Below are 24920 nucleotides of genomic sequence, written 5' to 3' on the forward strand. Positions count from 1 at the left end.
CCTGGGCTGCATTAGGGGAAGCACTGCCAGCAGGCTGAGGGAGTGACACCGCCCCTCTGCTGGTGAAGCCACACACGAGATGCTGCATCCAGTTCTGGGCTTCTGGGAACAAGAAAGAGTTGGACATAACCAGCAAAGGGCCACAAAGGTGCTTAAGGGACCAGAGTATGTTTCACATGAGGTGAGGCTGAGAGAACTGGGCCTGGCGAAGTGAAGACTCAGGAGGCAACTTATCCACATGTACAAATACCTGATGGAAGGGTGTAAAGCAAATAAAGCCAGCAGTGCCTACTGACAGGACAAGAGGTGATGGACACAAACTAAAGCACATGAAATTCTACCCAATATCAAGAAAGAATTTTCCAGACAAAGTGGTCAAATGTTGGAACAGGTTGCTCAGGAAGATTTAGTCTCCATCTTTGGAAATATTGAAAACCCAACTGGACATCATTCTGTGCAATCTGCTCCAGCTAACCCTGCTTAAGCAGCAGGGTTGCTCCAGATCATCTCAAGAAGCCCCTTCCATCCTCTGTGATTGTCTGGTTGGGTTCTAGAGGTTACAAGTTTAGATCCCAAATGTGAGAGCACAAACTAGATGACAATAAAAAATACAGGTTGTTGCAAGAAAATGTGACAGGAATAGAAGCATGATGAAAAGGTTACATATTGAGCACAGAACTATTTTGATTACTGTATTGCTTAGTGTTTCACACAGCATGCAAAAAGTGACTTATCAAGTACCAAAGATTAGCTCCTCTTACTTGGAACAAAGGAGCAGAGCAAGGAAAATGAATCAGCACTCTCTGGACAGAAGCTAGTATGACTTCTATTTGGGCTATAAAGAAGAGTGCAAACAAAAGCCTGTGTCATTCTCTGATGTACTACATCGGGGAAACAGAAAGGAGATTCTTGTTTTCCTTAGCCACAAGTCCCAAATAAATTCATTTCTGCAAACCTAAAGCAGAGGAAGTACTCTTCTCCTGGAAGGAAGGCCAAGAGAAGCCAGAAATCCACACAAGCCATTAACCATCAAAGCCAGCATAATGCCGGGAGGGTGGCACAAAAAACACAATCATAAGCATATGCACATAAACTTATATTTTAAGTGTGTAGCCAAACAGGGGGTTTCAACTGGGTTTTTATTATAATTCTTACAAGAAAAGGGAAACAAGGAACCTCCTGTCAGGCATATGTCTCCAAGAGTTCACAGCTGGTGACTCCATGACTCAGGACTTTTCAGCTCCTAACCACCACTACAAATGCAGAGCACTGTGCTTCATATTTATTCAGTTGAACCTAATGAAACTTAGGTTTCTGCTAAAGAAAAAAAGAGAAATTTATTCCACAAGCAGAACTTCACCAATTACATGCTTCAAATCCTCACGGTCATTTCACTGATAGAAACACCTCTGCCCAAGGAAAGAGGAAAGCAAGATCCCCAGGGGGTTGGAATTCTGTCTCTTGTGATCTTCTGTTTGTGAATTATTAAACCTTGCCTGTCACTTTTGTTGACGTTGTACCTCATTACAAGAGGAAGCCAGTGAAATGTAGAGCAGCCATTATTCTCTCCTAGCAACAAAGGCAGCAGTTAAATAGCACGTGCTGTGCTTAACCCAGACCAGGTAACAAAACCCAAAGTTCCCTAAAAACAAGTGCATCACACTTGACAAGATGAATTGTACTTTTGTAATAGTATTTCAAACTAAAAATAGGGAAAGGAACATGAAATTTTCTGAACTGACACTCTAGAACTGACTGTAGACCTTTATTCCCAGACCAGATTTTTTTTTTTATTTTAGAAAAATTGAAAAGGAAAGCCATTAAAGAGACAGAAACAGTGAAATGTCATTTCGATCTCAAACTAGGTGACTTGGCAAGATATCACTGCTAGATTTTAGTTCTTGCTCTTTTTGCCTCAGATACCACATAAGAATGCAAAGTCAGAAAGGAGCGTAGAAGCACCCAGACTCCTATAGCAAGAACAGTTTAAAAGTTCAAACATCCCACAGAGTGTGTTCTAAAGAGCACTAAGAGTTGGCATAAATGTTCTTACAGTGGTCCAAGGCAACATCTCCAGGCATATCAGCAAATCCACTTAGAAGAGAATTCATCCCATGACCCAATTACAACACAGTTTTATTTTGGAGATCACTCAGCTGTGCCTCAGCAACAAAACAAGAGTCTGGAGCCATCCCAGTGCAAGTCTGGTTGCAGAAAGTTTTCACACATACAAAGCCATAATTATGTTAAGTCAGCGCATTTTTCCCTCCTATAAACGCCACACCATGATTTAAAAAAAAACGCAGAAGAGAAAAGTAATGGCTCTCTATAAAAAAAATGGGTCACCAGTAACCTAAATTCTAGCTGGTAAGAGATGGGGAAAGAGATAACTAGAAATTAAAGAGATAATTCAACCAAGGTTCAACTTCAGGACACATCTTTGCAATTGCTGTTACTAAGTGAGTCTCAAATTTTATTCCGAAATTTTAGTCAGACATTGTTGCCTTTCCTCCCTTGCCACTGCTGTCTACATCATAAGAACTGAGGTGACTCCTTCATTCACATTAACAGCAGCAGCCTCAAATTACAAAAGGTTTTCTTTTCAGCTGAATCTGCACTTCAAGGAGTACATATCAACCACACTCATAAAATATTTACAGGTTTGTCTCACTTCAGACAGATTTCTTCATTATAATGTTTAGAGCTGGAAAAAGTGAAGCAAACAGAATATTAAGCCAATTCTCGTTCATCTAAGGATAAGATTTACAGAATTCCAGGTCCTGAAATTTAACAAATGTTGCTTGTTAATTTTAAGGTCATTGGTGGCTAAATAAAAATACCTGAAGACTAACAGAGATGCTGAGAGACTTTTAAAAGGAATTTTAAACTTACCTGTCTTCTCTGGTTTACAAGTATAGCAAAAATAATTAGCAAAGTATTTTGCCTTTTTTCTCCTCAAAATCAAAATTATGGTGCATTTATACAAAACACTCAAGTCCAGCAGGCACAGAGATTCCTGACAGCCTCAACTACACCCAAGTGTTAAAATGTGGAAAGGGCTTTTGGCCAGACAACAGTATCACTCTTGAAGTCTTCAACTTCTCTTAATCTGTGAGCTCCTAATGTTCTGAAAATTGAGCTTATTGGCAAGAGGCTGTTTTTCTTCATTAACTTTGGGAGACACTGAGGAAATATCCCAGAGTTCACAAACTGAAAGCCACTAACTGATGCATGGCTGGATCCCAAGGAAGCATCCAAATGAGGGCAGGACTGCTGTAGCTGACATCCAGCTTTTTAGTCTCTGTAGACTCAGTCAAGATTTTTGCCCCTTGAAAATTCTGTTCCTCTTACATGACATGTGCAAGTCAGAAGCTGAAGGATATTTGGAATGCAGCATGTGGGAAGCTCTAAGCATTCCTGTACACTGTGTGATTAGTGTGCAAAAGGGCAAAGTCCATTGGTCTGCAAGATTCTAAAACACATACTACCATAAGAAACAAATTTCCTTCACAATATTTTAAAAGCTTACAATAAATTAGAATTACTTTTACCTGAATGTTTTTACACTAATAATTCCATGGTAAGTCTCCAAAAGGACTTTCCCAAATAAGAGAGAAGGTCTAGCACTTACCAAGAGCACGAAACAGCAATATCAAGCTTATCATTTTCTAAAGCACTAAGACAGTTGTGCCATGTTTACCTGAAAGCCAAACTTTAAAATCAAGTTGAGTAATTCCAGTTGCAGCCAGTTCCAGTGGAAGAAAGTCTAACACAACACAGTATTTGCAAGTGACAGCCTGTAGATGGCCTAAATCCAAGATCTCTGCTGTCTATCCATCATGTATCCCACAGCACAAAACCATATGCATTAATTTTTGACTGGCAATGTTCTACTCTGTCCATCAGATAAAATACTTCCAATATCTTCATGTGTATTTTTTACATTGCTCAACAGTAAAGGCATTCCATCCCTGGGGGGAAAAATGGCAAAAAAAAAAAAAAGTTGCAGCAACAGCAGTTCTCAGGTACGGCTTTGTTCACCTTTACCTGTAGTATCTTCATTGCCATGAAGTATTATGTATCACACTTACCTTTTCTATAAAATCCACTGTTTGGACAACTGACAAATTATTTTACCAAACAAGAATTCTAGTAACCAGATTAACAACTTCTGGAAAATTTTACAATTTTCATCTCAGAAAAAGAAGAACCTTCCTAAGAATCCAGAGCATTTGTCTTCCTCAAATTTATTCCAATGCTGATGAACGCTCCAGAAAAATAAACACCTCTAAAAATAACAAGCCTTACATATCTATCTTTAAAACTATGTACCTTACTTTAGGTTCATGTATTCTAGTTTTCTTACCTTAACCATGGGGACTAAGAAAGCTAAAGAAATGGATGTTTCTTTAATAAACTGGGATGGGAGGGAAGCAGCTATCCCATGAACTGCCATTATTGTTAGCCTGTTTCTGGGGGGCACCCATAAAAGCACATGAGACAAGTTCCTTAGCAGAAAGAAATCATGGCAATAGAACTGTTATCAGAAGAGCAGAATTATTTCCTGTAGCATCAACTCTGTCAAACCTAAACATCTACGGTGCAGGGAAATTTACATGTATCTGGACACCATTTCCTAAAAAATTGTTTCCAGAACTGCTAGACAACATGAGGCCTTTCAAGCCTGCATAAAAAGTAATCTAATGTTCCATAGTATGTTTGGTGGATCTAAGCAGTAGCAGGAGGCTTTCTAACTCCACCGTTGCTTTTCATCCCCCTTAAATTACCAAATGTAACAATGTATGTAACAAAAAAAAATACTGTTTCTCTTCTACACTGTGTTCATTTTCATTTCACCATCCAAAGTTTAGGTTTCTCTCTTTACTTGCTTTACTTTTTCCTATCCAAACAGAGATAGATTTTCCTGTTTTTTTAGCAATGACACCAATTCTGCCAAAAACTGTTTTCTCTGCTTGCCAGTACACTCACATTTAATTTCAAATAATTTCAATTTTAAGTGCCACAAATTCAAAGTTTTCCAAAACCGCTTCTCCATAGTTCACAGCTGTTGTTCCTATTACATCAGTTGAGTTCATTTCAGTTATTTCTCCTTTTTTCCTTGCAAAGGCACAACGATACTAAAGAGTGATACTAAATACCCAGAGAGCTTATTTAGGAGGAGCAGAGGGGGTGAAGAACACCGCGAAAACGCTTCACAGCAGCGCCCACAAACCACGAGTGCACCGAGACACCACGAAACCGGTTTAATCTACAAGTATTCAGACGATGCACACCAACGTTTTAGAGCGAAGCACATAAAACACACCCGCACATAAAACAGCGGCACGGCTGCCGCCCGCCAGCGGGACGCGGGTGTTACCGGGGCAGCGCCGGCCCGCGTGGCCGCTGCCCTGCGGCTCCGCCCGCCCGGGCCCCGCTGCGGCCGCTCAGCCCGGCCGCGGGCGCTGCTGCCATGCGAGGCAGCCCCCGCCCAGGCCTGTTGGGCCCCGGGGCCGCCGCCGCCCCAGCCCCGCTCACCTGTGGGCGGCGGGCCCGCCGGCTCCCCCCGCTCCGTCCATCGCGGCCCCGCCGTTGCTATGGGACCCCGCCCGCCGCTGCCCTTAGCAACGGCGCGCGGCACTGAGGCGCGCCGCCATTGGCCGGGGCCGCGAGCACGCCGCCCGCCGATTGGCCGCGGCGGCGCGCACGCGCGACGGAACGCAAGGGCCGCCCCCGTGGCTCCGTGCGGGAGGCGCCCGCCGCCTCCGCTGGGAGCGGGGAACGGTCCCGGCGGGAACCGCGTGCGGCACCGAGCCCTTGCCGGACACACTTCCCCAGGGAAGACCGCCCCAAATGACCCCCCCAACCCCCTTCCGTCGCCACGACCCTCCCCGGGCCCGCCCCGGCGTTTGTCGGAGGCGCTGCCAGGCGCAGTAGAGGGCCGGGCTGAAATCAGGTCCCCTCTTAGCCCCCTGAGGGCCATCATCTGTCCGGGCGTGTCCTTGCCCGCAGCGAGTCGCTGCTCCCGCCAGGTCAGGTGTGGGGCTGTCCCCTCGGGAGCTCCATGTTTGCCTTGACCAGGATGTCCGCAGCGCTCAGTTTCCCCTGCTCCCGCAGGTACTTCATTATGTGCGGCCGCCGCCTCCAGGTGACCTTCATTCCATAGTCGTGCTCGGGAGTATCTGCAACCAGTACTGCTGCCGCCTCCCCTCTCCCACAGGGCTCAGTACCAAGTGGCAACGCTTCTTCTGGATGCCAGGCGTGACTGTTTGGTGATAGAGTGTTGCTGCATCTCCCGTTCCTTGGGGAAGGAGCCTGTGTAGCCTCTGCATCTGATGGACTAGGGACTTCTTGCTCCACAGGCTGGGGAGCAGGTTCTCCACAGTCCTCTAGACTCTTCACCTGGATGTTGGCATTTGCTGCTGTCCCTTTCTGAGGCTGGTTGGGAGAGCACTGTGCATTCTTTCTCAAGCAATTTGGATCATCCAACTGAGGGACCGCATGTCCTTTTGGATTCTCAAAAGTTAAAGGAGGAAATCTGCAGGCTGCAGCTCCTCGTGCATGAAATGAGCTGTGGTTGGCATCCTGATTATAGGACTTCTGAGGACCAAGATGCTTCTTCTGGCGTGCTTTCAACACCAGTGGCTTAGTTGTGTCAAATTGTGGGCACACCTGAAGGGAAAGACATAATAATAAGATAAAACCCCAACCCTTTCCTACAGACAATTCTACTTCCCCACCTTTTTCCAGTGTGTTCATTGAATAATCTGTTCTGCAGCAAAGCAAATGAGTCACTAACAAAGCTGCTATACATGAGATACCTCTGAACTTCAACAATATGTTCTGCCACTGTTCTGTGGAAAGTCATTGGGGTGCAAGTGAGCTGATCACTGGCAACTCACAAAGAACTCAAGATTTGGGTTTTAAAGGAAGTCTAAGTGGTGTCTTCTCCTGTAAACCCTGCAGATTTAAGAAAGTTCAGGATGGATCCTTTTTGTTTCTGTGTCTTAGCATAACCCAAATAGATTTAAAGAACTAAATCCTCAGCCTTCCCAGAGAAGTAGAGACTGAACTGGGAGAGCAACACAAAATGATTGAAGAATGCCCACTTACCTCAATCTCCTTAGATTATGTTAATAGGGTGTTCAAAATCTTCCCCCCAAACATCTCTGTTTCAAAACAGAGTTAATTTCTGTATTGTGGAGTAATAGATCACCCAAAATCCATTTCTACAATCACCTTCCTATAGAAAAGATGGTCCAAGCTCAACAGTCTATATTTCTTTGGATGATTCTGGACTCATACTCAAACCCTGGAAATCCTTTTATTACAGTGTTCTTTGAATCCTGGTTGTTAACAAAAAAGTCAGACTCTGTTTCAGATTCCAGTCTGATTTTTCCAAGAGCACACCAAACTGAGTTCTTGCTACAGTAACTACACATCTCCTTCAGCATTCCTGAGTCACTGTATAGTTCCTCAAAACACTGAGTGCAGTTTAACTAAGGATGGTGATTGTCTGATGTACAGCTGAACTGTTTGAATCCAAAGCCATTGTGCAGGAAAAGAGAAATGATTCTGTAGTAATTGTATACTGACACACACTTAAAACAGTCCCTGATTTTAAGGATATGCCTTCCTGGCTTCAGAGAACATGTAGGGTAGGTTTTACCAATGCAGGAACCTAGTAGTGGAAAAGGTATGAAAAACTTAGATAATGCCAGAAAGAGAGGAGCAGAAAATTAGTTTCCATTGAAACAAGTTCACAGACACTCTGCAGAGGATGCTTCCAGAAGTTACAAACCTACCACATTTTCCAAACTGAGAAATATTTACCAGTTTCAGTACCAATAGCTTCAAACAAATTTTAGAATACTTTTATTTTAGGAATCAAAGAGCAACCAGGGTGGATGTTTCCACCTCTTCCAAACAAAATGAATGCTTATTCACAGCAGTTATTTTACTTAGTGATTCACAAACTGAAGAGCTAACTGCCTCAAGCAGATAGAAAAAAAAAATTTAAAGAGGAAAAAATTGAAGATGTCCTACTTCAAGGTTAAGGCATCACAAAAATACAAAGGAATTTTTCATGCAGGTCTGAAACCACACATCCTGAGCTTGCTTTGTGAAGAGCAGAGCCAAGCAGCAGTAATGTTTAAACAGAGCTCCCCTAGGTGATGACTACTGTTGCATAGGAACAGTCTGTCTTTGCTGCAGCTGTTTGCTTTAAAAAAATAAATCTTTACATTACATGACACAAGGAGTATTTTAGGACATGGCAAACAGTCCCAAGAAAAGGAACCCATCAGAAGATTGGTATGGAGAGAAGCTACTCAAAACACAGAAATGGAAAGAGGGCAGGTTAGAACAAATGATTCTGAAGTGAAAACCTATGTTCTCTAAATTTAGCAGTGTCAGATTTAAACAATACACCCAATACTTTAACATGTAACATTTAGAGTTCAGCAGTTATTTCAAAGAGCAAGCCAATAAGAAAAATCTCCCCTAATGTTCATTTCGTGCAGGGTTTTTGGTTGCCTAGGAAAACAGTGTTTTCCTGATGGGAATAATTTTTCTAGAAGACAAATATTCATTAATCAGTAAACACTGCACACAGTTTATGTCTTCAACTAACCAAGACCTTAGCGCTTATTCTTGGAATGTAAAGCAACTCCAGCACTTATTTATGCTTTAGACTGATAGAGGGAATTCAGGTCTGGGCTAATAATTTTCCAGATCCAGAACAGATAACTTTCTGTTAAGACATACAGGAGAAACTGGAAAACTGTTGCTGTGGGACACAGGAGGAAAGATAATTTATACCAACCCAGGCAGCAGAGGTGTTCAGGTCCACACGTTTTGTAGGCACACGTCTGGGATTCTCAGCCAAACGCAGTGGAGCTTCATAGCAATGGATGGGCCCTGCCCGTGGCTGCTCAAGGAAAACCAGCTCTGCCTTCCTGGCCTTGTGGGTACACTTCTTCTTTGGAGGCATCAAAAGATGTGGTAAAACTACTTAGAAACCTCATGATGCTTGTTGGAGCCAATTGAAGAAAGAAGGAAGCACCCCAAGGAGATGCTAAAGTGCTCTTGAATCTGTAGAAGGCAAATAAATGGATTTGAAGAAAGACTTGTTTGGAAACCTCAGATGCAGTTTTTAACAAAAGCAAAACATTTATGCAACAGCACAGTGTACACGTCTCAAGGCAGACTTGTTCCCAACAGTAGTTCTTGAACCTTTTGTCAGTTTTCAGAGGTGGATTTAGAAATGCACTGCAGGAATGGGAGCAGATGACCTACTGATCCAGCCATATCAAATCAGCTATGAAAAGAAAAACCCAAAAACTTATTTTCATTTTTTCAATTCAATCTTGCTTGTAATGCCAAGGGCTAAGATAATCAGAACTCTTTCCCTTTCTGGTTGCCAACTATCTGTACATTTTAACTTCAAGAGACTAAGTTTGTTTTTTTTCTTTTTTACAAAACACAGTTGACATCTCCCTCCTGTCTACAGATCTTGCATGATTTGTTTGCTTTGCCTAATGAATAAGCTTGAACTGAAGTAACATTGTTTTTAATTTTCTGTTGTAAAACATCACAGAATCAAATAGGTTGAAAGACCTCTCAGATCATCAAATCCACCTTTAGCCAAACACCACCATGGCAACTAGACCATGGCACTAAGTGCTACACCTTCAGGGACAGTGACTCCACCTCCCTGGGGAGCCCATTCCAATGTCTAATCACCTTTCCTGTGAAGAACTTCTTCCTAATGCCGAACTTAAGCTTCCCCTGGTGCAGCTTAGGACGATTTCCTCTTGTTCCATCGCTGGATGTCTGGGAGGACAGGCCAATCCCCACCTGGCCACAGCCTCCTCTCAGGCAGCTGTAGAGAGCAATAAGGTGGCCCTGAGCCTCCTTTTCTCCAGGCTGAACACCCCCAGCTACTCCTCATGGGACTTGTGCTCCAGACCAGCTCTGCTGTACATCTCAGGACCCACTCCAGCACCTGACTGTCCTTCCTGAAGTGAGGGGCCCGGAGTTGGACCCGGCACTGTGAGCGCCCCAGCAGGGCGGAGGAGAGAGGAACGATCCCCGCCCGGTCCCGCTGCCACGCTATTGCTGATACAGGCCAGGTGCCCCCGGCCTTCTTGGCTACAGCTGGCTCACATTCACTCAGCCTGACTTACCGTAGATCAGCACGCACAAGGAAACTTGATAACATTTCCTGAGCAATGTATGAGACTGCAACAGCCTGACCGCTTACCTAAGTGCGGCGTGCTCAGGGGGTGCTGCGGGCCCCGCTAGCCCGCTGCAGCCGTGACACACTCGTTAAACGGTAACACTCCGCAGCTCCTCACCAGGAGTCAGCGCGCTGCCGGCGGCCCGGGCGCACGGCGGGGCTCCCAGCCGCAGGCAGCATGATTGAAGGAAGCTGCCGACACTACCCCAGCCGGGCCCGGAGCGGCCGGCCCGGGACAGGGCCGAACTAGACAACGCGATCGCAGCAGCAGCAGCGGCGGCAGCGGCCCGGGCTCTGTCCCGCCCGCACATCCGTATCCCCCGCCGCCGCCGCCGATTGGCCCGGCCCGCCGCGGCCCCGCCCCCTGCGCGCCGATTGGCCCGGCCCGCCCGGCCCCGCCTCCGCCTCCGCTCATTGGCGCAGGCCGGCACGTGACAGGGCCAGCGCTGCGCCGGGCGCCAAATTCAAACCCGGGCCGCGCCGGGAGCGCCGGGGCCGCCGCCACAGCGCTGCATCGGCCCTGCCCCGGCCCGGCAGCTGGTGAGTCCCGACCGCTAGCCCGCCGCCATCCTCCGGGGACCCTGGCAAGGGTCGGCACCCCTCGGCGGGCCGCGCTAAGGCCACCGCGCGGGCGGGAGAGGGCAGCGTTTGGGCCCGGCCGGGGCGGCAGGCCCCGCGGGAGCAGGTGAACCCGCTGGCCGGGGCGGCAGCGCAGGGGCTGGAGCGGGGGAAGGAGGAGCTGAGAGCGCTTTGGCGCTGCCCTCCGTGCGCCCTCGGGCAGCGCGCACACAGCGGTGCCCCGGGCCCGTGCGGGGGTAGCAGATCGGGGCCTCCCTGGGAAGTGACGCGCTCCTGTTCCTGCTCACGGGAACGCGGCCTGGGGGAGGCTGGCGCAGGGCTCTTCCTTCGGCGCTGCCTCTCCTTAAGGGGGTGGAGCAGATCGCAGCGGGCCATGCTTGTGCCGGCTGCCAGAACCCGCGTGGAATGATCGCCGGGCTGGCTGCTCCCTGTGCATAGGGCATCAGCTCTGCTGGACTCTGCTTTATGTCAATGTAGGAGATTCGTATTGAGAATTTGCTCGTTTACTTGATGACCCCGTCAAATCTACCAATGCAAAAGGCCTCCTTATTTGTTTCTATTCTGCTTGCCATCTCTAATGATAAACAATAAGTACCGTTTATATATTGTTCAGGTATAGCTTGCAGAAAAGCACAGGCTGTACCGAATTCCTGATGGCATTATTAGTAGTATTCTCACAGCATCTTACCCTGGAAGCAGTATCTCTGAATTTTATTTCCTTTGCTTCCAGCTTTATAGTCTAAACCACCTCTTATCCAAAAGTTTGACATCAAAATTGTATGCTGCCCTATGGTGAATTTATGTCAAATCTTAACAAATCTATGAAAGGAATTAGAAGTACATTTACTTGGTGTCTAGCTTAAAGCACCTTACTTCTGCTGCATTTATTGTGTGCCTTTGTAGTGTTCAGGGTAATCTCTGCTTCCCAGGTCTTAAACTATCTGTAAATTCCCTTTTCACCCAGGTTGTGTAATCTGCTGCTTAGAGCAATCAACTGTAAGAATCAGCACTGCTATTTCTATATTCTACCTCCCCTCCAGCTTGCTGGCTGATGCTGGTCACATCATAGCTAAGTCTTTCTGTAAAGTACATACACACTTTCCTCATTATAATGTACTTTGTGATGCAAGTTATCTACCCTGCAAATCTCTCTCCCATCCTGCTTACCAAAGGTGTGGCTTAGGGAGGTACAGAATGATTTTTTAGTAGCCTTATCAGCCCTTCAATTTTAATTTCCCTTTTGTGTTTCTAGCTTTGTAGCAACTGCTGAGAATGTGTGCTCTGTGGGAGGTCTTGAGATGATTTGCTGCAGCCTTTATGTTGTACCTTTTGTTTTGCAGGATTTGTTCCTCTCCCTTTCAATGGAGAGTGACAGTATAGACCAATAATGAGGACCAGCCCTCGCAGGCCCTTAATTCTCAAAAGACGAAAACTGACCCTCCCACAGAAGGATGAATCCAGTACTTCAGCAAGAGATGAGAACAGAGGTCAGGATGAAAAGGCTCCTAAGCAGGAGCACAGACAGGAAGACCAACACAGCAGACAACCCAGAGACAAAAGGGACTGTGGCCTGCAGAAATTCCCAGCAGGAATAAAGATAATTGACCACCCTACAATGCCCAACACCCAGGTGGTGGCCATCCCTACAAATGCTGATATCCAGAGCATCATAGAGGCATTGACAGCAAAAGGAAAAGAGTGTGGCAACAATGGACCCAACAAGTTCATTCTCATTAGCAGCGGGGGCACATCCCGCTCAGCTGGTCCAGCACCATCACAGCACCTCCCATCAGAGAAGAAAGCCAGTGCAGCCATCAAGGCTGCAGTTAGCCAAGAAAGAGAGAAGAATGTTGCACAGACACCTGGTCTTGCAGGCAGTACAGCGCTCTGGCATTCAGGAGTTGATTCAGTGGTTGGACAGGAGCAGGAGACCAACAGTATGTAGCCTTTACCTTTTTTTTTTGTCTTGGCAGACAAAGAGATGTGAAATGGGCCAAGGAGTGCAGCACTTGCATCTTGGTTTGCAGTAATTACTAATATTTTGTTAATTACAAAATACCTGTGGATTGTATTCTAATAATCTACATAGCTTTGCATATGTAGTGAAATCTGAAGGATTACAGTGGACATTTTTTTGGTGGAAGACATCTGAGCTTCTGACTTAAGTTTTGTGCTTTCTATTTCTTGAAGTACTAGATCAACATTGTCCTGTTTTGGTTGACAGTAGTCTGGTTTAAGTGTTCTTTAGGCTGTAGCTCTTTTCAGAAATTATTCAACGGCACATGAAATCAGGAATTCGAGGTGAACTCCTTCCACAATATTAGAGTTGCAATACCATCTTCTAGCAGTGTGACTGGTGCCTTCCTTTTGACAGCTGAGATGAGGGAGTAGCAGGGTTACTTGTGGGAAAGCAGGGTTATGACGAGGGGAAGGCTGTAGCCTACCTGGGCTTGAGTAAAGCCTGTGGCACTGTCTCCCACAGCACAATTCTGGAAAAGCTGGCAGCCCCTGGCTTGTCAGGTTCACTCTTCACTGGGTTAAAACTGGCTGGATGTCTGGGCCCAGAGAGTGGTGCTGAACAGTGCTGCATCTGGCTGGTGACCAGTCTCTGGTGGGGTTCCCCAGGGCTGGGGCCAGTCCTGTTCACTCTGGATATCAATGATCTGGATCAGGGGATCGAGGGCATCCTCAGTAAATTCACAGATGACACTGAGCTGGGTGGGAGTGTGGATCTGGTGGAGGGTAGGAGGGTCCTGCAGAGGGATCTGGACCGGCTGGATCCATGGGTCAAAGCCAATTACGTGACATTCAATAAGACCGGATACCAGGTCCTGTAGTTGCATTGCAACAACCCCAGGCAGTGCTACAAGATGGGGGAAGAGTCTGGAAAACTGCCCAGCAGGAAAAGACCTGGGGGTACTGGTCAGCAGCAGCTGAGCATGAGCCAGCTGTGCACAGGTGGCCAAGAAGGCCAATGGCACCTGGCCTGTACCAGCAATAGTGTGTCCAGCAGGACCAGGGCAGAGATGGTCCCCCTGTACTTGGCACTGGTGAGGCCACACCTTGAGTTCTGTTTTCAGTTTTGGGTCACTCATGTCAGGAAAGACATTGAGGTGCTGGAGGCTGTCCAGAGAAGGACAACAGAGCTAGTGAAGAGTCTGCAACACAAGTCTGATGAGGAGCAGCTGAGGGTGCTGGGGGTGTTCAGCCTGGAGAAAAGGAGGCTCGGGGGGGCTGTATCATCCTCTACCACTGCCTGAAAGGAGGCTGTGGAGCAGTGGGGGTTGCCTTCTCCTAGACAACAAATGACAGGACAAAAGGGCAAAGCCTTAAGCTGTGCCAAGGAAAGTTCAGATTGGACATCCTGAAGAAAATTTCTTCCCTAAAATGGTGGTCAAGCATTGGAACAGACTGTCCAGGGAGGTTTGGAGTCACCATCCCTAGAGGTGTTCAAGAAACAACTGGATGCTGCAATCAGTGCCACGGTCTTGTTGATAAGGTGGTGTTTGGTCACAGGTTGTACTTGATGGTCTTGGAGGACTCTTTTAACCTAAATTATTGTGTGATTGTTACGTGGGCTTGTTATCCCAACAGGCAGTGGCGAGACAATGAGCTCTGTGTTGGACAACAGCCTCACCAACATCCAGTGGCTGGGGAAGATGAGATCCGATGGACTAAATCCCTCTTCTGTGAAGGAGGACACAGAGAAAGAGAATCAGGTGCCTCTGCAGGAAAGAGTTAAGGTAAGTAGGAGAATACAAGAGCATGTGCTAAAACTTTTGATAAGGCAGTAATCTACATGGATCAGAATACTTGCAAGAATTAAGCATTGCTATCTCTAAGTAACCTGAGTTTGACCTTTACTGACATGAATAGCAGAACATAGAGGATCCAAGGATGTTCCATGGGCCTTCTTGTCAGCTTCATGAACATTCATGTATCACCCCTTCTGTCTTTCAGACCGAAGCGGAAGCTGCTGCTGCTGTTCCTACTGCTCCTGAGTCCTCCTCATGGCAGGATTCGGTGTCAGAACGACCTCCTTACTCCTACATGGCCATGATCCAGTTTGCCATCAACAGCACGGAGAAGAAGCGCATGACCCTGAAGGACATCTATACCTGGATTGAGGATCATTTTCCTTATTTTAAACATGTAGCTAAGCCAGGTTGGAAGGTAACAAGCAGGCCCTCAAGTTGCTGTGGGTGATCTTACTTGCCTTCTGGATCAAAATGAAAAGTTGTCCCCCAGCCTGCAAAGCAAGATGGAAGCTCATTTAAACATTCCACCCCAAATACACTCTCACTCCAGATGTTCACTGTACCACTTCTTGTATCTCTTGGCTCATGCTACTTAAACAAGATGATGGAATGTTTGATCGCTGGAGTGAGAATAGGGATCTCAAGAGTACATAGAATAAGAGACTGAAGACAGGGTTGGCTGGGTACACTGTGAACATGAAAGTTTGGTGTTGTCTGCACTTTGGAATGCAATCCCTCTGCTGGAGGGTTTGAGGTAGGCCTTGCTGTGCTGATAACAAAACTACTGCTTTTCAACCTCCCCCTCTCTTCTTTCTCCACAGAACTCCATCCGGCACAACCTGTCCCTTCATGATATGTTTGTCCGTGAGACATCTGCCAATGGTAAAATCTCCTTCTGGACTATTCACCCTGATGCAAACCGCTGCCTAACATTGGACCAGGTATTTAAGGTGAGTTGCCTCATGCAAAGAAAATAGGACAGGCTATCCAGTTTCTAAATGCCACAAGAGCCTGATGCACCTTATTTTAACTGTAAGGTCAAGCTGCTTTGACATCAGCCTCTTTGTAGAAGCTGGATTCAGTCACTTCACTTAACAAATAGACAAGCTCTGCATTTGAAAGAAAAGGTGCTGTGGCTGTGCTTTTGATCTGGATCTTCTGTGGGATGTGTTTATTCTTCATGTGCTGTGCCAAATATAATAGTCAGTCGTTCAACTTCTTACTGTGGGCCTGATTTAAATTGCTAATGAGAAGATTTCTGCGGAGGCCAACCAGGTGTTCCTATGCTGTTTGATAAGTTAGTCATAGGATGGACTTGTCCTAGCCCAAATAGATATTTTAGGAAGATTTTGTTAGGGAAATAGAGCTTTGGAGACTAGTATAGGTGTGTTTAGACTCTTGTATTTTCTGCAGTGGGTGGGTAGAATTAACTTTTGTTTGCTCAGATTGTACAAGTTTAAAATGTCCCATTTGTCTCCCTCTTTGGTTGATAACTTCATCTTAAATTTTTTTCCTGCTCAATGCCTTCTGCCACCAGCCGCTGGACTTGGGGTCACCAACATCGCCTGAGTACTCTGAATCAGTAAGAATTACCATCTAGCTCGGGGCTTGATCTTCCATTCTCTTCTTGCCAGTCACTGAAGGAAGGGACAACAGGCTTGGGGAGGGGACTGGGTCACTGCTGCATCCACTCATACAGCTCCATGCTTACCCTTTGTGGGGAGAGGAGTCTAGCCAATGTTTGACTGCCTTCAGGTGGTACAGTCTCTCGAGCTGGTAAAGCTGGACAGCTTTGAGCAACTTGGAAGTCTACTGCTGAAGTAGGCTGCAATGGACACCAGTAGGCTTCAGAGAACAAACCCAAACAAATTTCTGGTAAAATCATCTCCATGGCAACAGTTCCAATATGTTCTGGGGCTCAAATCCAGAGAGAATAGGATCTCTCTGTGCTCCTTTTTCATTTTGGAATCCACTGCATTGTGAGTGACTCTTGGAAGGAAGAACCTGTTTGCTGTTGCTGTCTCATTCAGCTGTTTTAACAGTGAAGAATTTGTAAACATCCAGTCAAACACTTTTCTGTCACAGCTACAACCTTGGCCTTCTTTCCATCTGCTCAGAATTCTCATCCCATTGTTGCCTCTGCTATTCCATTTGAGCACCTATCTGGTCTATGGTTTGTATGGACATCCAATATACAATAAAGCCATCCTATTAATTGTTCCTCGGACACTGAGGGTGCCAAAACCAGCTCACTTCTGCAGTAGAGTCTGCAGCTGGAGTAGCTCTGTCATGTTGTCTCTTTTCCTGCACAGCTTTTGGTGGGCAGCTGGCTTTGGGAGGGCATAGCTGCAAACCAGCAAGTGGCACAGACCTAGAGCCAGCCTGAGTGCTGGGTGCTAACAGCTGCTCTCTTTGCATTAGTCCAGCACAGACCTCTGGTTTCACAGTTCTCAGTGAGGCAGCAGAATAAATTCTTTTCTTTTAATCTCTCTCTTTTCTCCTTCTCCTCTTACTTATCTCACAATGACTGCAGCAACAAAAGAATCGTCTTCCAGATCCTCTGAAGAACATGGGAAGCAAAACTGAACCCCAGAATTCGCGTAAGTGTCCCCAGCAGTCTAGGCTAAAGAGAATCAATCCAATAAATCTGGGGCATTCCCCCAGATTTCTTTAGGAATACAAGTGGAGTGTGTTATCCCTATTTGCCAGCTTTTGTGCTCCTTACAGCCAGGTTTGAAATAGAAAGCAGTGGTGTTGTGTCTGAAGGGATGTGATGGTGAGATGGTGGGCATTGGGCACTCAAATGGGATGAGAGCCCAAACTTGAGGGGTAGGATCTGCATGAAAGGTTATTTTCTTGTCCATGGGGCTTCTGGCTTAGTATTTGTATCCTTAAAATTAGCAGAGAAGGCAAGTGATCTGATTAAATGTTTCTTTTAGGATGTCTAGAAGGACTTTCTGTAAGGTGCTTGGGTTTCAAGAGGTAGCAGTGGAGAACAGGCAAAAGTGAGTCCCTTCTTTTCCCTTCCAGGCCGAAAGATGAAGCCTTTGCTTCCTCGTGTCAACTCCTACCTGGTTCCAATCCAGTTTCCTTTGAGTCAGCCTCTTGTCTTGCAGCCTTCTGTGAAGGTTCCTCTGTCCATGGCACAGGGAGCATCCCTTAACAGCTCGGAGACTTTGCAGAGCAATAAGCGTGTGTGCATTACTCCAAAGGTTGGTTTCTTGCTTTCCAAGGAGTTTTCAGGGGGGTTAGTATGGGAGGCTTTTTTCCTGTTTTTTTTTTCCTTTTTTGTATAAGGGGTGCAAGGAGGAGGCTAAGGAAGGTGTGGGGAGTTTTTTTTTAAGAAGGGGTGAGTTTGTTTGGATTTTTTGCTTACTTTTTTTTATATCTCTTGCCTTCAATGAACCTTTTCTTCATATGGTTCCTTTGTGCATCTTTACTTAGGTGCTCTAAAACTCCAAGCTCCTATCAAGGAACTAACTAGTGATAATCCTTGCTATCCTTTACTGTCTCTAGGCTGACTACTACCTGCTAGTTTATTTGCTCCAAGGATGTTTCTCTAATTCACTAGAGGAAGGGGCTCTATGGCTTGCTCAAGACAATTCACTAGAGGAAGGGGCTCTATGGCTTGGTCAAGACAATTTTTCTTTACTGCTGGGATGTGAAGAAAGAAGAATGGGAGGAATGGCTTTGTTCTGATCCTAAAACATTCATATTTTTGATAGCTCTATAGACAAGTAACAATGAGGAGCTTCTGAATGGGTATATATTTCATGGAGTCTCTTCCCAGAGGATTTCTGTATCTGCTGTTTGCTAATTCTGTGAAGTTGACAGTTATTCTGGGCTCAAGAAAAACAGCTATTAAACAGATCTTTTTCTTGGCATTCACTGACTGCTCTTGAATGCTTAGACATTGTAAAGCTTTAGCTTCTTCCATACTGTCTAACCATAATCCTATTTTCCTTTGTATGCCTGCTGCTTTATGTTCTCTCCAGCTATGATTTATCTTTCTCCTGTGCTCTTTTTCTTTTGATAACCTCATTTTTTTTCTTCCTTTTCCTTGGTTTCTGGGAAGGCTGTCCTCATTCATTTTGTTATTCCCATTTAGATAATGTAAGAAAAAATCAAAGGGGTTATATTTTTTCCAGAAATATTCAGCTCTCCTTCCACCTGTACTCCCAGAGCAGGTGTGCTCTGAAGGGTATAACTTTGTCACTTACCTAGAATCCTTCCCGTGTGATCCTTAGGCTTCTTTCTATCAACTTCACAGAGATCAATCTCAGTCTGTTATAAAAAAAATTACTGCTTCCTGAATATCTTCCTCTTACCCTCTCTGATGACCTTAAATGCCAGTCTTTCTTTCCACTTTTATTTGGATTTTTGGGTAGCTGAGATCCTTGCTCACTGACTGCATGTCACCTGTGTTTCACTGTAGATGTCACTGTCTGCAGAAGAGTCTCCCTGTTTACCCCCAGCTGCTGTCAAGGAGGAAGCTCAATGTGATGCAGGTTTATTCTCCCCAACCCACTCCATACAGGAGAACAGCTCCCAGCCTGGTGAGGAATTGTCTTCTTTCCCAGAGGGTGCCTGTGTGAAGGAGGAAGAAGGCTCTCGGCTGGATCCCTGGCTGTCCCCATTTGCCTCAAGTGTAACAGTCAAGGAAGAGCCAAGCTTGTTCTTCCCAGACTCATCCACGAAGGAGAGGAAGCAGTTCACCGCACTCAAGTCCCCGCCTAAGGCAGTTTCTGACTCTTTGGTTATAAAGAGGAGGGAAAGGCGGGAAGCGGGCAGGTCCAGAAGGAAGCAACGCCTAGCACTGCCTTGTTCAGAAGAGCCTGTCCTTGTTCTGCCAGAAAGCAGTGGCTTGGACCCTTTCCGGTTAGGGGCAGAGTGTCCCTTCCCCCAGGAAAACCAGCCCCTTGAGAGCATATCACAGCTCAGCTGCTCACAGGGAGAAGAGGGGGCCTTTAAAACACCAGTCAAAGATGTCTTTGGCAAATTGCCCATTTCTTCCACTCCCAGCAAAGTCTCAGCCACTACCACCCCTTCACTAGAAGTCCTTGATCCCTGGAAGTCTGCTTCCTTAGCCAAAGGAAGTCATGAGCTGGACTTCAGTCCAGTGAAAACCCTTCAGTTGCCATTCACACCCCTCCAGGACAACCAGGACTTGCTGGGTTTTAATAGCACACCCCTTAAAAACCCTCTCTTTGATTCTCCTCGAGAACTGCTCAATACAGAATCCGGTGACATGGTCCTTGTGCCCCTCACGAGCTCTCCAGCATTTATTCGTGACACTCCCAAGCAATCCTCTGTTGAACTGACAGCCTCTGGCTTTACTGAAAACAGGTCACTCATGGAGGGCCTTATCCTGGATACCATGAATGACAGCCTCAGCAAAATCCTTCTGGATATCAGCTTTCCTGGTCTTGAGGATGAAAATTTAGGAACAGATATTAGCTGGTCTCAGCTCATACCTGAACTGAAGTGAACTGGCCTGAGGATTGAATTTGACTTGTTCTGATGTTAGAGAAAGAACTCCACTCTTCTGAGATTCATTCATGTAATCCAAGACAACTACTTTTGACTGGTTCCCACATCCATGGGAGCAGAGAGCATTGGCTCCTGCTAAGCTGGGAAACCATCAGCTGCTATGGGCTTGCTTTCAAGATGCTGTAGACTTTGAGTGGAACAAGATGATAGAATTTCTCTAGCTTTGTGCTCGAGATAGCCTCTCTCCAGGGATTCTTATCATGAGAACATCTAGGTAGGCCCTGAATGGCGTTTGCTATTCAAGGTATCACAGGAAACAATAGTACAATAGGAAAGAGCCCGGGAACCTCCTCCTAGCTCTGTCCTAATATCCCTTTACTTTGTATCCCCTATTACTTAGTATCTTCTGTCTAGTTTTAATGGCTGTAAATACTGTACATTCCTTTAATTAGCCCTTAATTATAATAATAATAATAATTTTATTATTGTAGGGTTATGGGAATATTTGGCCTGATAAGGGTTTGACCTAGAGTGTGTTGTCCATATGTTCATATCTCTTATATTCTTCTACCCTAGCTGAAAGCCCAATTTTTTTTTTTTTTAACTTCAAAAACACATTGGTCTAGGTTGTCCTAAAGGTGGCTGGGACAAAGATCTGAAAAATTGTTTGTATGTGACCCAAGTCAAACTGAAACAGGTTATCTGGATTGCAGCATAAAATCTTGCTTTGGATTCCTTTTCCCAGGCTGGAATGGAGAAGGGCATGGATCAAGCCATATAGCTCTTCTGATTCCAGAGGTCTATTACATACCTAGAGGACTAGGTAGAGACACTTGCAGTCAGATGGACCTCTATTGAATGGTTAAAGCTGCCCTCATTACAGTCAGCAGTTCAAAATATAAAAGGGAATATAAAATATATTATATTCCCTTTAAATATCAAGGGAATGCTGATATTTCCACTAAAAAATCACTTCTGGACACACAAGATATGTATTGCTTGGTGCAATAGAACAACTCGTTCTCTAGAACTTAAGTCATGGAAGAAATTGCCATGGCAAAGATCTGATCCTTCTGCTTGCAGACAAATGATGACTCCTGTATCCAAATACTCAATAAAGCTTCTGTGGGAGCACAGCTGAGTGTTATCTGTACCACCCCTAGCAGCCTGCTGGGATTGGCCCATGGCATGAGCAACCCCTTCTTCTTATCTCACGTCTGTGTGTTTTGTGATCACTGAGTGAGTGACCATTCGGACGTTTTCAGGCCTTGTTGGCCAAACCACATTGGATTTAGTTAACCCCCTGCTTCATAAAACACACTTTTTCCTGCTGCTTATGGGTAAATCCTGACTGACTCAGAAGCATACAAATATCACAACAGCCCCAGCAGACTAATCTCTTTATCTTCTAAATGCAAAACAAATATTTCTTGAAAGTATTTCTACCTTCCCCTATAAACATAAAGCCAGTTTTAGATGTGTGTGGTTTTCAGAACCATAGTGCTCCTGTGTACTTGTTAGAGGTTATTTGCCCTCATAAAATGTTTCCAAACTTTGATTTAATGGTTATAATTTCAGTTCTTCTGGGGTTACAAGGCTGCAGAAAGGGCCTGGTTTCGCACACTTTCTACTAGTACATCTTACACAGGTGTTAACACTCTGCTTGGCTCTCTCAAGGCATCCTCTCTCCCTTTCATGTCGCTTCTTGCTCCTGAGAGGATGTGTGCACATAACTGACAGCTGAGAGCCAGCTAACTAAGATCATGTCTCCAGCAAATACTGAAATTTTCTTGTCCATGGTGTCAATTCCAGGCAGGTGCTCCCCTGCTGTCCCTGTCAGCTGAGGTGCTCTGATGGCCACCTCACATTTTATTTTGAACATAATAGTACCAAAGTTTTGTTTCCCTTCTTGTTATGTATTCCAGTGAGAGCACTGCTCAAGGCCAATTATATAAAAGAAGATGGAGGGAACAATGGAAAAAATTACAATAAGCAATTCTGCCTCTTGCTCCCAGAAGAGGTGTCCCAGTGTTTTGGCCAAAGTAGTTCAAAGCACCAATTGGTGAGGACTAATCACAAAATACGGCTATTTCTCTCCATTTATGTTTGCCTGATATTCTGCCTGGATGCTTTCCTTGAGGAAAGGCAGTTATCACCTGTCCCTCTGCAGGCTCAGAATTAGGGTTATAGGTTATAGTGTAGAGGTGTGATCTTGTCAGACCCAGATGCCTCTGTTCCCCCCTCCTGCAGTAAGAGCAGAGCCATGCTTCATGTCTTCTCATCAGCCCAAGAGCAGGAAGGCACAGCTCTTCACACCCTTTGCACAGCACTCCCAAGCCTTCTCTGGGTAACGTGTAGGAGCATCCCAGGACTGTCCTTGCATTCTGATAAGACACAAAGCTGTTTAACACCTTCTAGCCTGTAAAAGCAAACATTAATTTAGGATAAAAATTTTAAAGGATCTGGGACACACAAATCTACAGGGAGCCAGCAAGTGCTGTGGATGCTCTGCTCCTCTGAGAACTCTGCTAGATACCTGGAGTGTGACAGACCCAAAGGAGAAGGTAATTCCCTTTCACTGGTTGAGTGGGGTTCCTCCCATTATGTTTTGTCAGCTGCAAAGGACTGGATGCCCCCTGAGATGAGGTAAGCAAGGACAATTGCCACCCTATTACTTTTGCAGCTTGGCTGGTAGCAGAGAAACTTGATCACTTCCCCATATGGAAGAAAAGAGACCCTATTTTACATTGCAGAAATCTTTTTATGAGGGTGCCAGGCCTTCATTTCTCCCAGAAGGCAGTCTAGCTCTTAACAAAGGTGAAATTATTTTTTTTAGTAAAGCACCTGGCTTCCTCTTGAAGATGCACAATAGACTCAGAGAGAAAAACTACAGGCTTGAAAAATGTGAGCTGGTTGCTGAACAGAAATAGTTTTTCTCCCCACTCCCCTTTTTCCAGAAGAGGTGAGAGCTACAACTGGATAAAAAGATATTCAGGGCATAACAAAGTATTAGCTGCCTGAGATTAAGAAGAAAATGTCCTGCTTCACTACTCATCTCAGACTGGCTTCTTGCTTTGAAACAAGCAGAGTTTCAGAACGTCAAGACCATGAATCTGAGCTGCTGATGCAGATCAAATGACACATTTGTCCTTGGGTTTCAGTTGCAACACTTCTTGGAAAAATAAGCATAATAAATACCCAGTTACAGTTTACAGGCAAAAGATTATGCAAAGCAGATTCTCTTCCACATCTCAAAATCTCTGGGAAGTCATTATATAGAGCACACTGATGAACTGTTTGCATACAAATATATAATCAGAATTATTTATCCTCCACATCTGCTTTTCTTTTTTGATGCACCAAATTTAAAACCAGAAATATCTAATGATGTTATTTAATAAAGTCAAGGAAAACAGCCAGCACAAATTATTGTTGAACTGCAGTCAGACACGGATTTATGCTCTGGTGCCTGCTGTGGGTCTCTTTTACCTTCTCATGCACGTAAAGGAGGTTGCTGCCAACAGGGCCTCTGTTTATTTAGCTGTGCAATTTGTAGAAGGTAGGTTTACTGTACTCATCTGCGGTTGCAAATAGGAGATTGGCTCATTAGAACCCTGACTGTTTAATGGATGGAAAAATTTTCCAACAGGACAAAAAAAACCACACCTTCACTGGACTTGGGAAGAATCTCTTAATATTGTTGGTATTTTCTATAGAACACTGTTTATCACTACCAGTAGGGTATCTTTTCTTGTGCGTTGTATTCTTTCACATTTGATGTATTTTTCTGTAAATTTTAATAAAGTTTTGGATAATATCATTATGCAACAGGCCAGACCATTCCATCTCAACTTTATACTTTCTCATGAAGCAATGTGTTTAGATTGCTTTAGGGGTTTTCACTCTGAATTCTGAGATTGCATGTTTATCTATGCCCAAAGCTATTTTTCATTCTGGACTTGTGTTTCAGCTGGAATTTCTCTTGTGGATAATGCATGTATATTGCAAAACCCTGAAACACTTGATTTAGGAGAATTTATATTAGTCTGCTAGTCTAATCTGTCCTGAGTTATCAACACGTATTTTCCACTTCAAGCTTCACTTTAGGAAAGCTTCTGTTTGAAGCAGTTTTGCCTGCTCTCATGGTAGCCTTAAAGTTTTGGACAATTTGATATATTTAGCATCCAATCCAACTCCTCCGTGAGGGGAAGAAAGGTCAGGAATGCAGCAGAACTGACACCATAAAGCACATCCTTGGAACTTGCAGGATCACCAGAGATGCCTTCAGCATCGGTATGGTTTTCCAAGTATTTGCAAGTAATGACACAGAATGGTCTGATTCCACATTTCTGAGGAGCTCCATGCTGCAGCTAATTAGTTCCTGACAGTCTGCACTCTGCTATGCATACCCAAGGGACTGGCATGCTGCAGTGATAAGAGCTGTTTTGCTCTTTCCCATGGCTGACTCTCAGGTTTTATTTATTTGCTGTTTTATTAAAATCTTGAAGTCAGGAGACCATGAGATAATCTCAGCTGCCATTTAAATCATGCCAAGGCCTAGCCATTAAGAATGTAACAAACAGCTGGTACACATAACAAATGCAGCCCAAAGGCTAGGAAACCAAAGGAGTCCAGTACTTAAAATCAAAAATAAAATTACATTGTTACAGCAGCATTGTTATCCATCAAATCCCTGGGGTGATAACACATCCCTCTGCCACTGTATGTGCATTGTGTACACAAAGCTGCTTCTGCGCTACAAGTACTACTGTGCTGGTGACTCCATCATAAAGTCCTGAATTGTCTGAACAGAAAATAGCCAAAATTAATATCAGCCTCAGGTAGAGTTATTC

The 24920-nt window shown here is 45.0% G+C and overlaps 3 protein-coding genes across 6 annotated transcripts in view; 1 reads left to right on the top strand and 2 right to left on the bottom strand.

The window, feature by feature from the left end:
- TULP3 (TUB like protein 3) overlaps positions 1–5599 on the bottom strand; it is a 32263-nt gene extending 26664 nt beyond the window's left edge. For all 3 annotated transcript variants that reach the window (XR_009417909.1, XM_059466860.1, XM_059466859.1), the window contains exon 1: positions 5539–5599. Coding sequence is in view for 2 of the 3 variants with exons in the window: in XM_059466860.1 (XP_059322843.1) it covers positions 5539–5579 (41 nt within the window). In the remaining variant the exon portion in view is untranslated. The remainder of the gene's footprint in view (positions 1–5538) is intronic.
- Positions 5600–5962: 363 nt separating this feature from the next.
- On the bottom strand, positions 5963–10389 carry RHNO1 (RAD9-HUS1-RAD1 interacting nuclear orphan 1). Of its 2 annotated transcripts, XM_059466630.1 has the most exons (4): positions 10265–10382; positions 9745–9883; positions 8825–9093; positions 5963–6672 (listed from the first exon to the last, which is right to left on the bottom strand). In XM_059466630.1, the coding sequence occupies exons 3-4, from the start codon at positions 8990–8992 to the stop codon at positions 6034–6036; spliced, it is 807 nt and encodes a 268-aa protein (XP_059322613.1). In that variant the 5' UTR covers positions 8993–9093; positions 9745–9883; positions 10265–10382; the 3' UTR covers positions 5963–6033. The 2 variants fall into 2 exon arrangements, with proteins under 2 accessions (XP_059322613.1, XP_059322614.1); XM_059466631.1 differs by lacking the exon at positions 9745–9883 and having other exon boundaries at positions 10265–10389.
- A 353-nt stretch (positions 10390–10742) lies between these two features.
- FOXM1 (forkhead box M1) lies at positions 10743–21045 on the top strand. The gene is made up of 9 exons (XM_059466013.1): positions 10743–10780; positions 12160–12756; positions 14414–14562; positions 14780–14992; positions 15399–15527; positions 16115–16159; positions 17111–17177; positions 17608–17789; positions 19013–21045. Exons 2-9 carry the CDS (start codon positions 12207–12209, stop codon positions 20063–20065), a joined length of 2388 nt encoding a protein of 795 aa, XP_059321996.1. The 5' UTR covers positions 10743–10780; positions 12160–12206; the 3' UTR covers positions 20066–21045.
- Positions 21046–24920: the final 3875 nt, after the last annotated feature.

This window comes from Ammospiza nelsoni, chromosome 2 (assembly GCF_027579445.1).
Source record: "Ammospiza nelsoni isolate bAmmNel1 chromosome 2, bAmmNel1.pri, whole genome shotgun sequence".
Classification (NCBI taxonomy): domain Eukaryota; kingdom Metazoa; phylum Chordata; class Aves; order Passeriformes; family Passerellidae; genus Ammospiza; species Ammospiza nelsoni.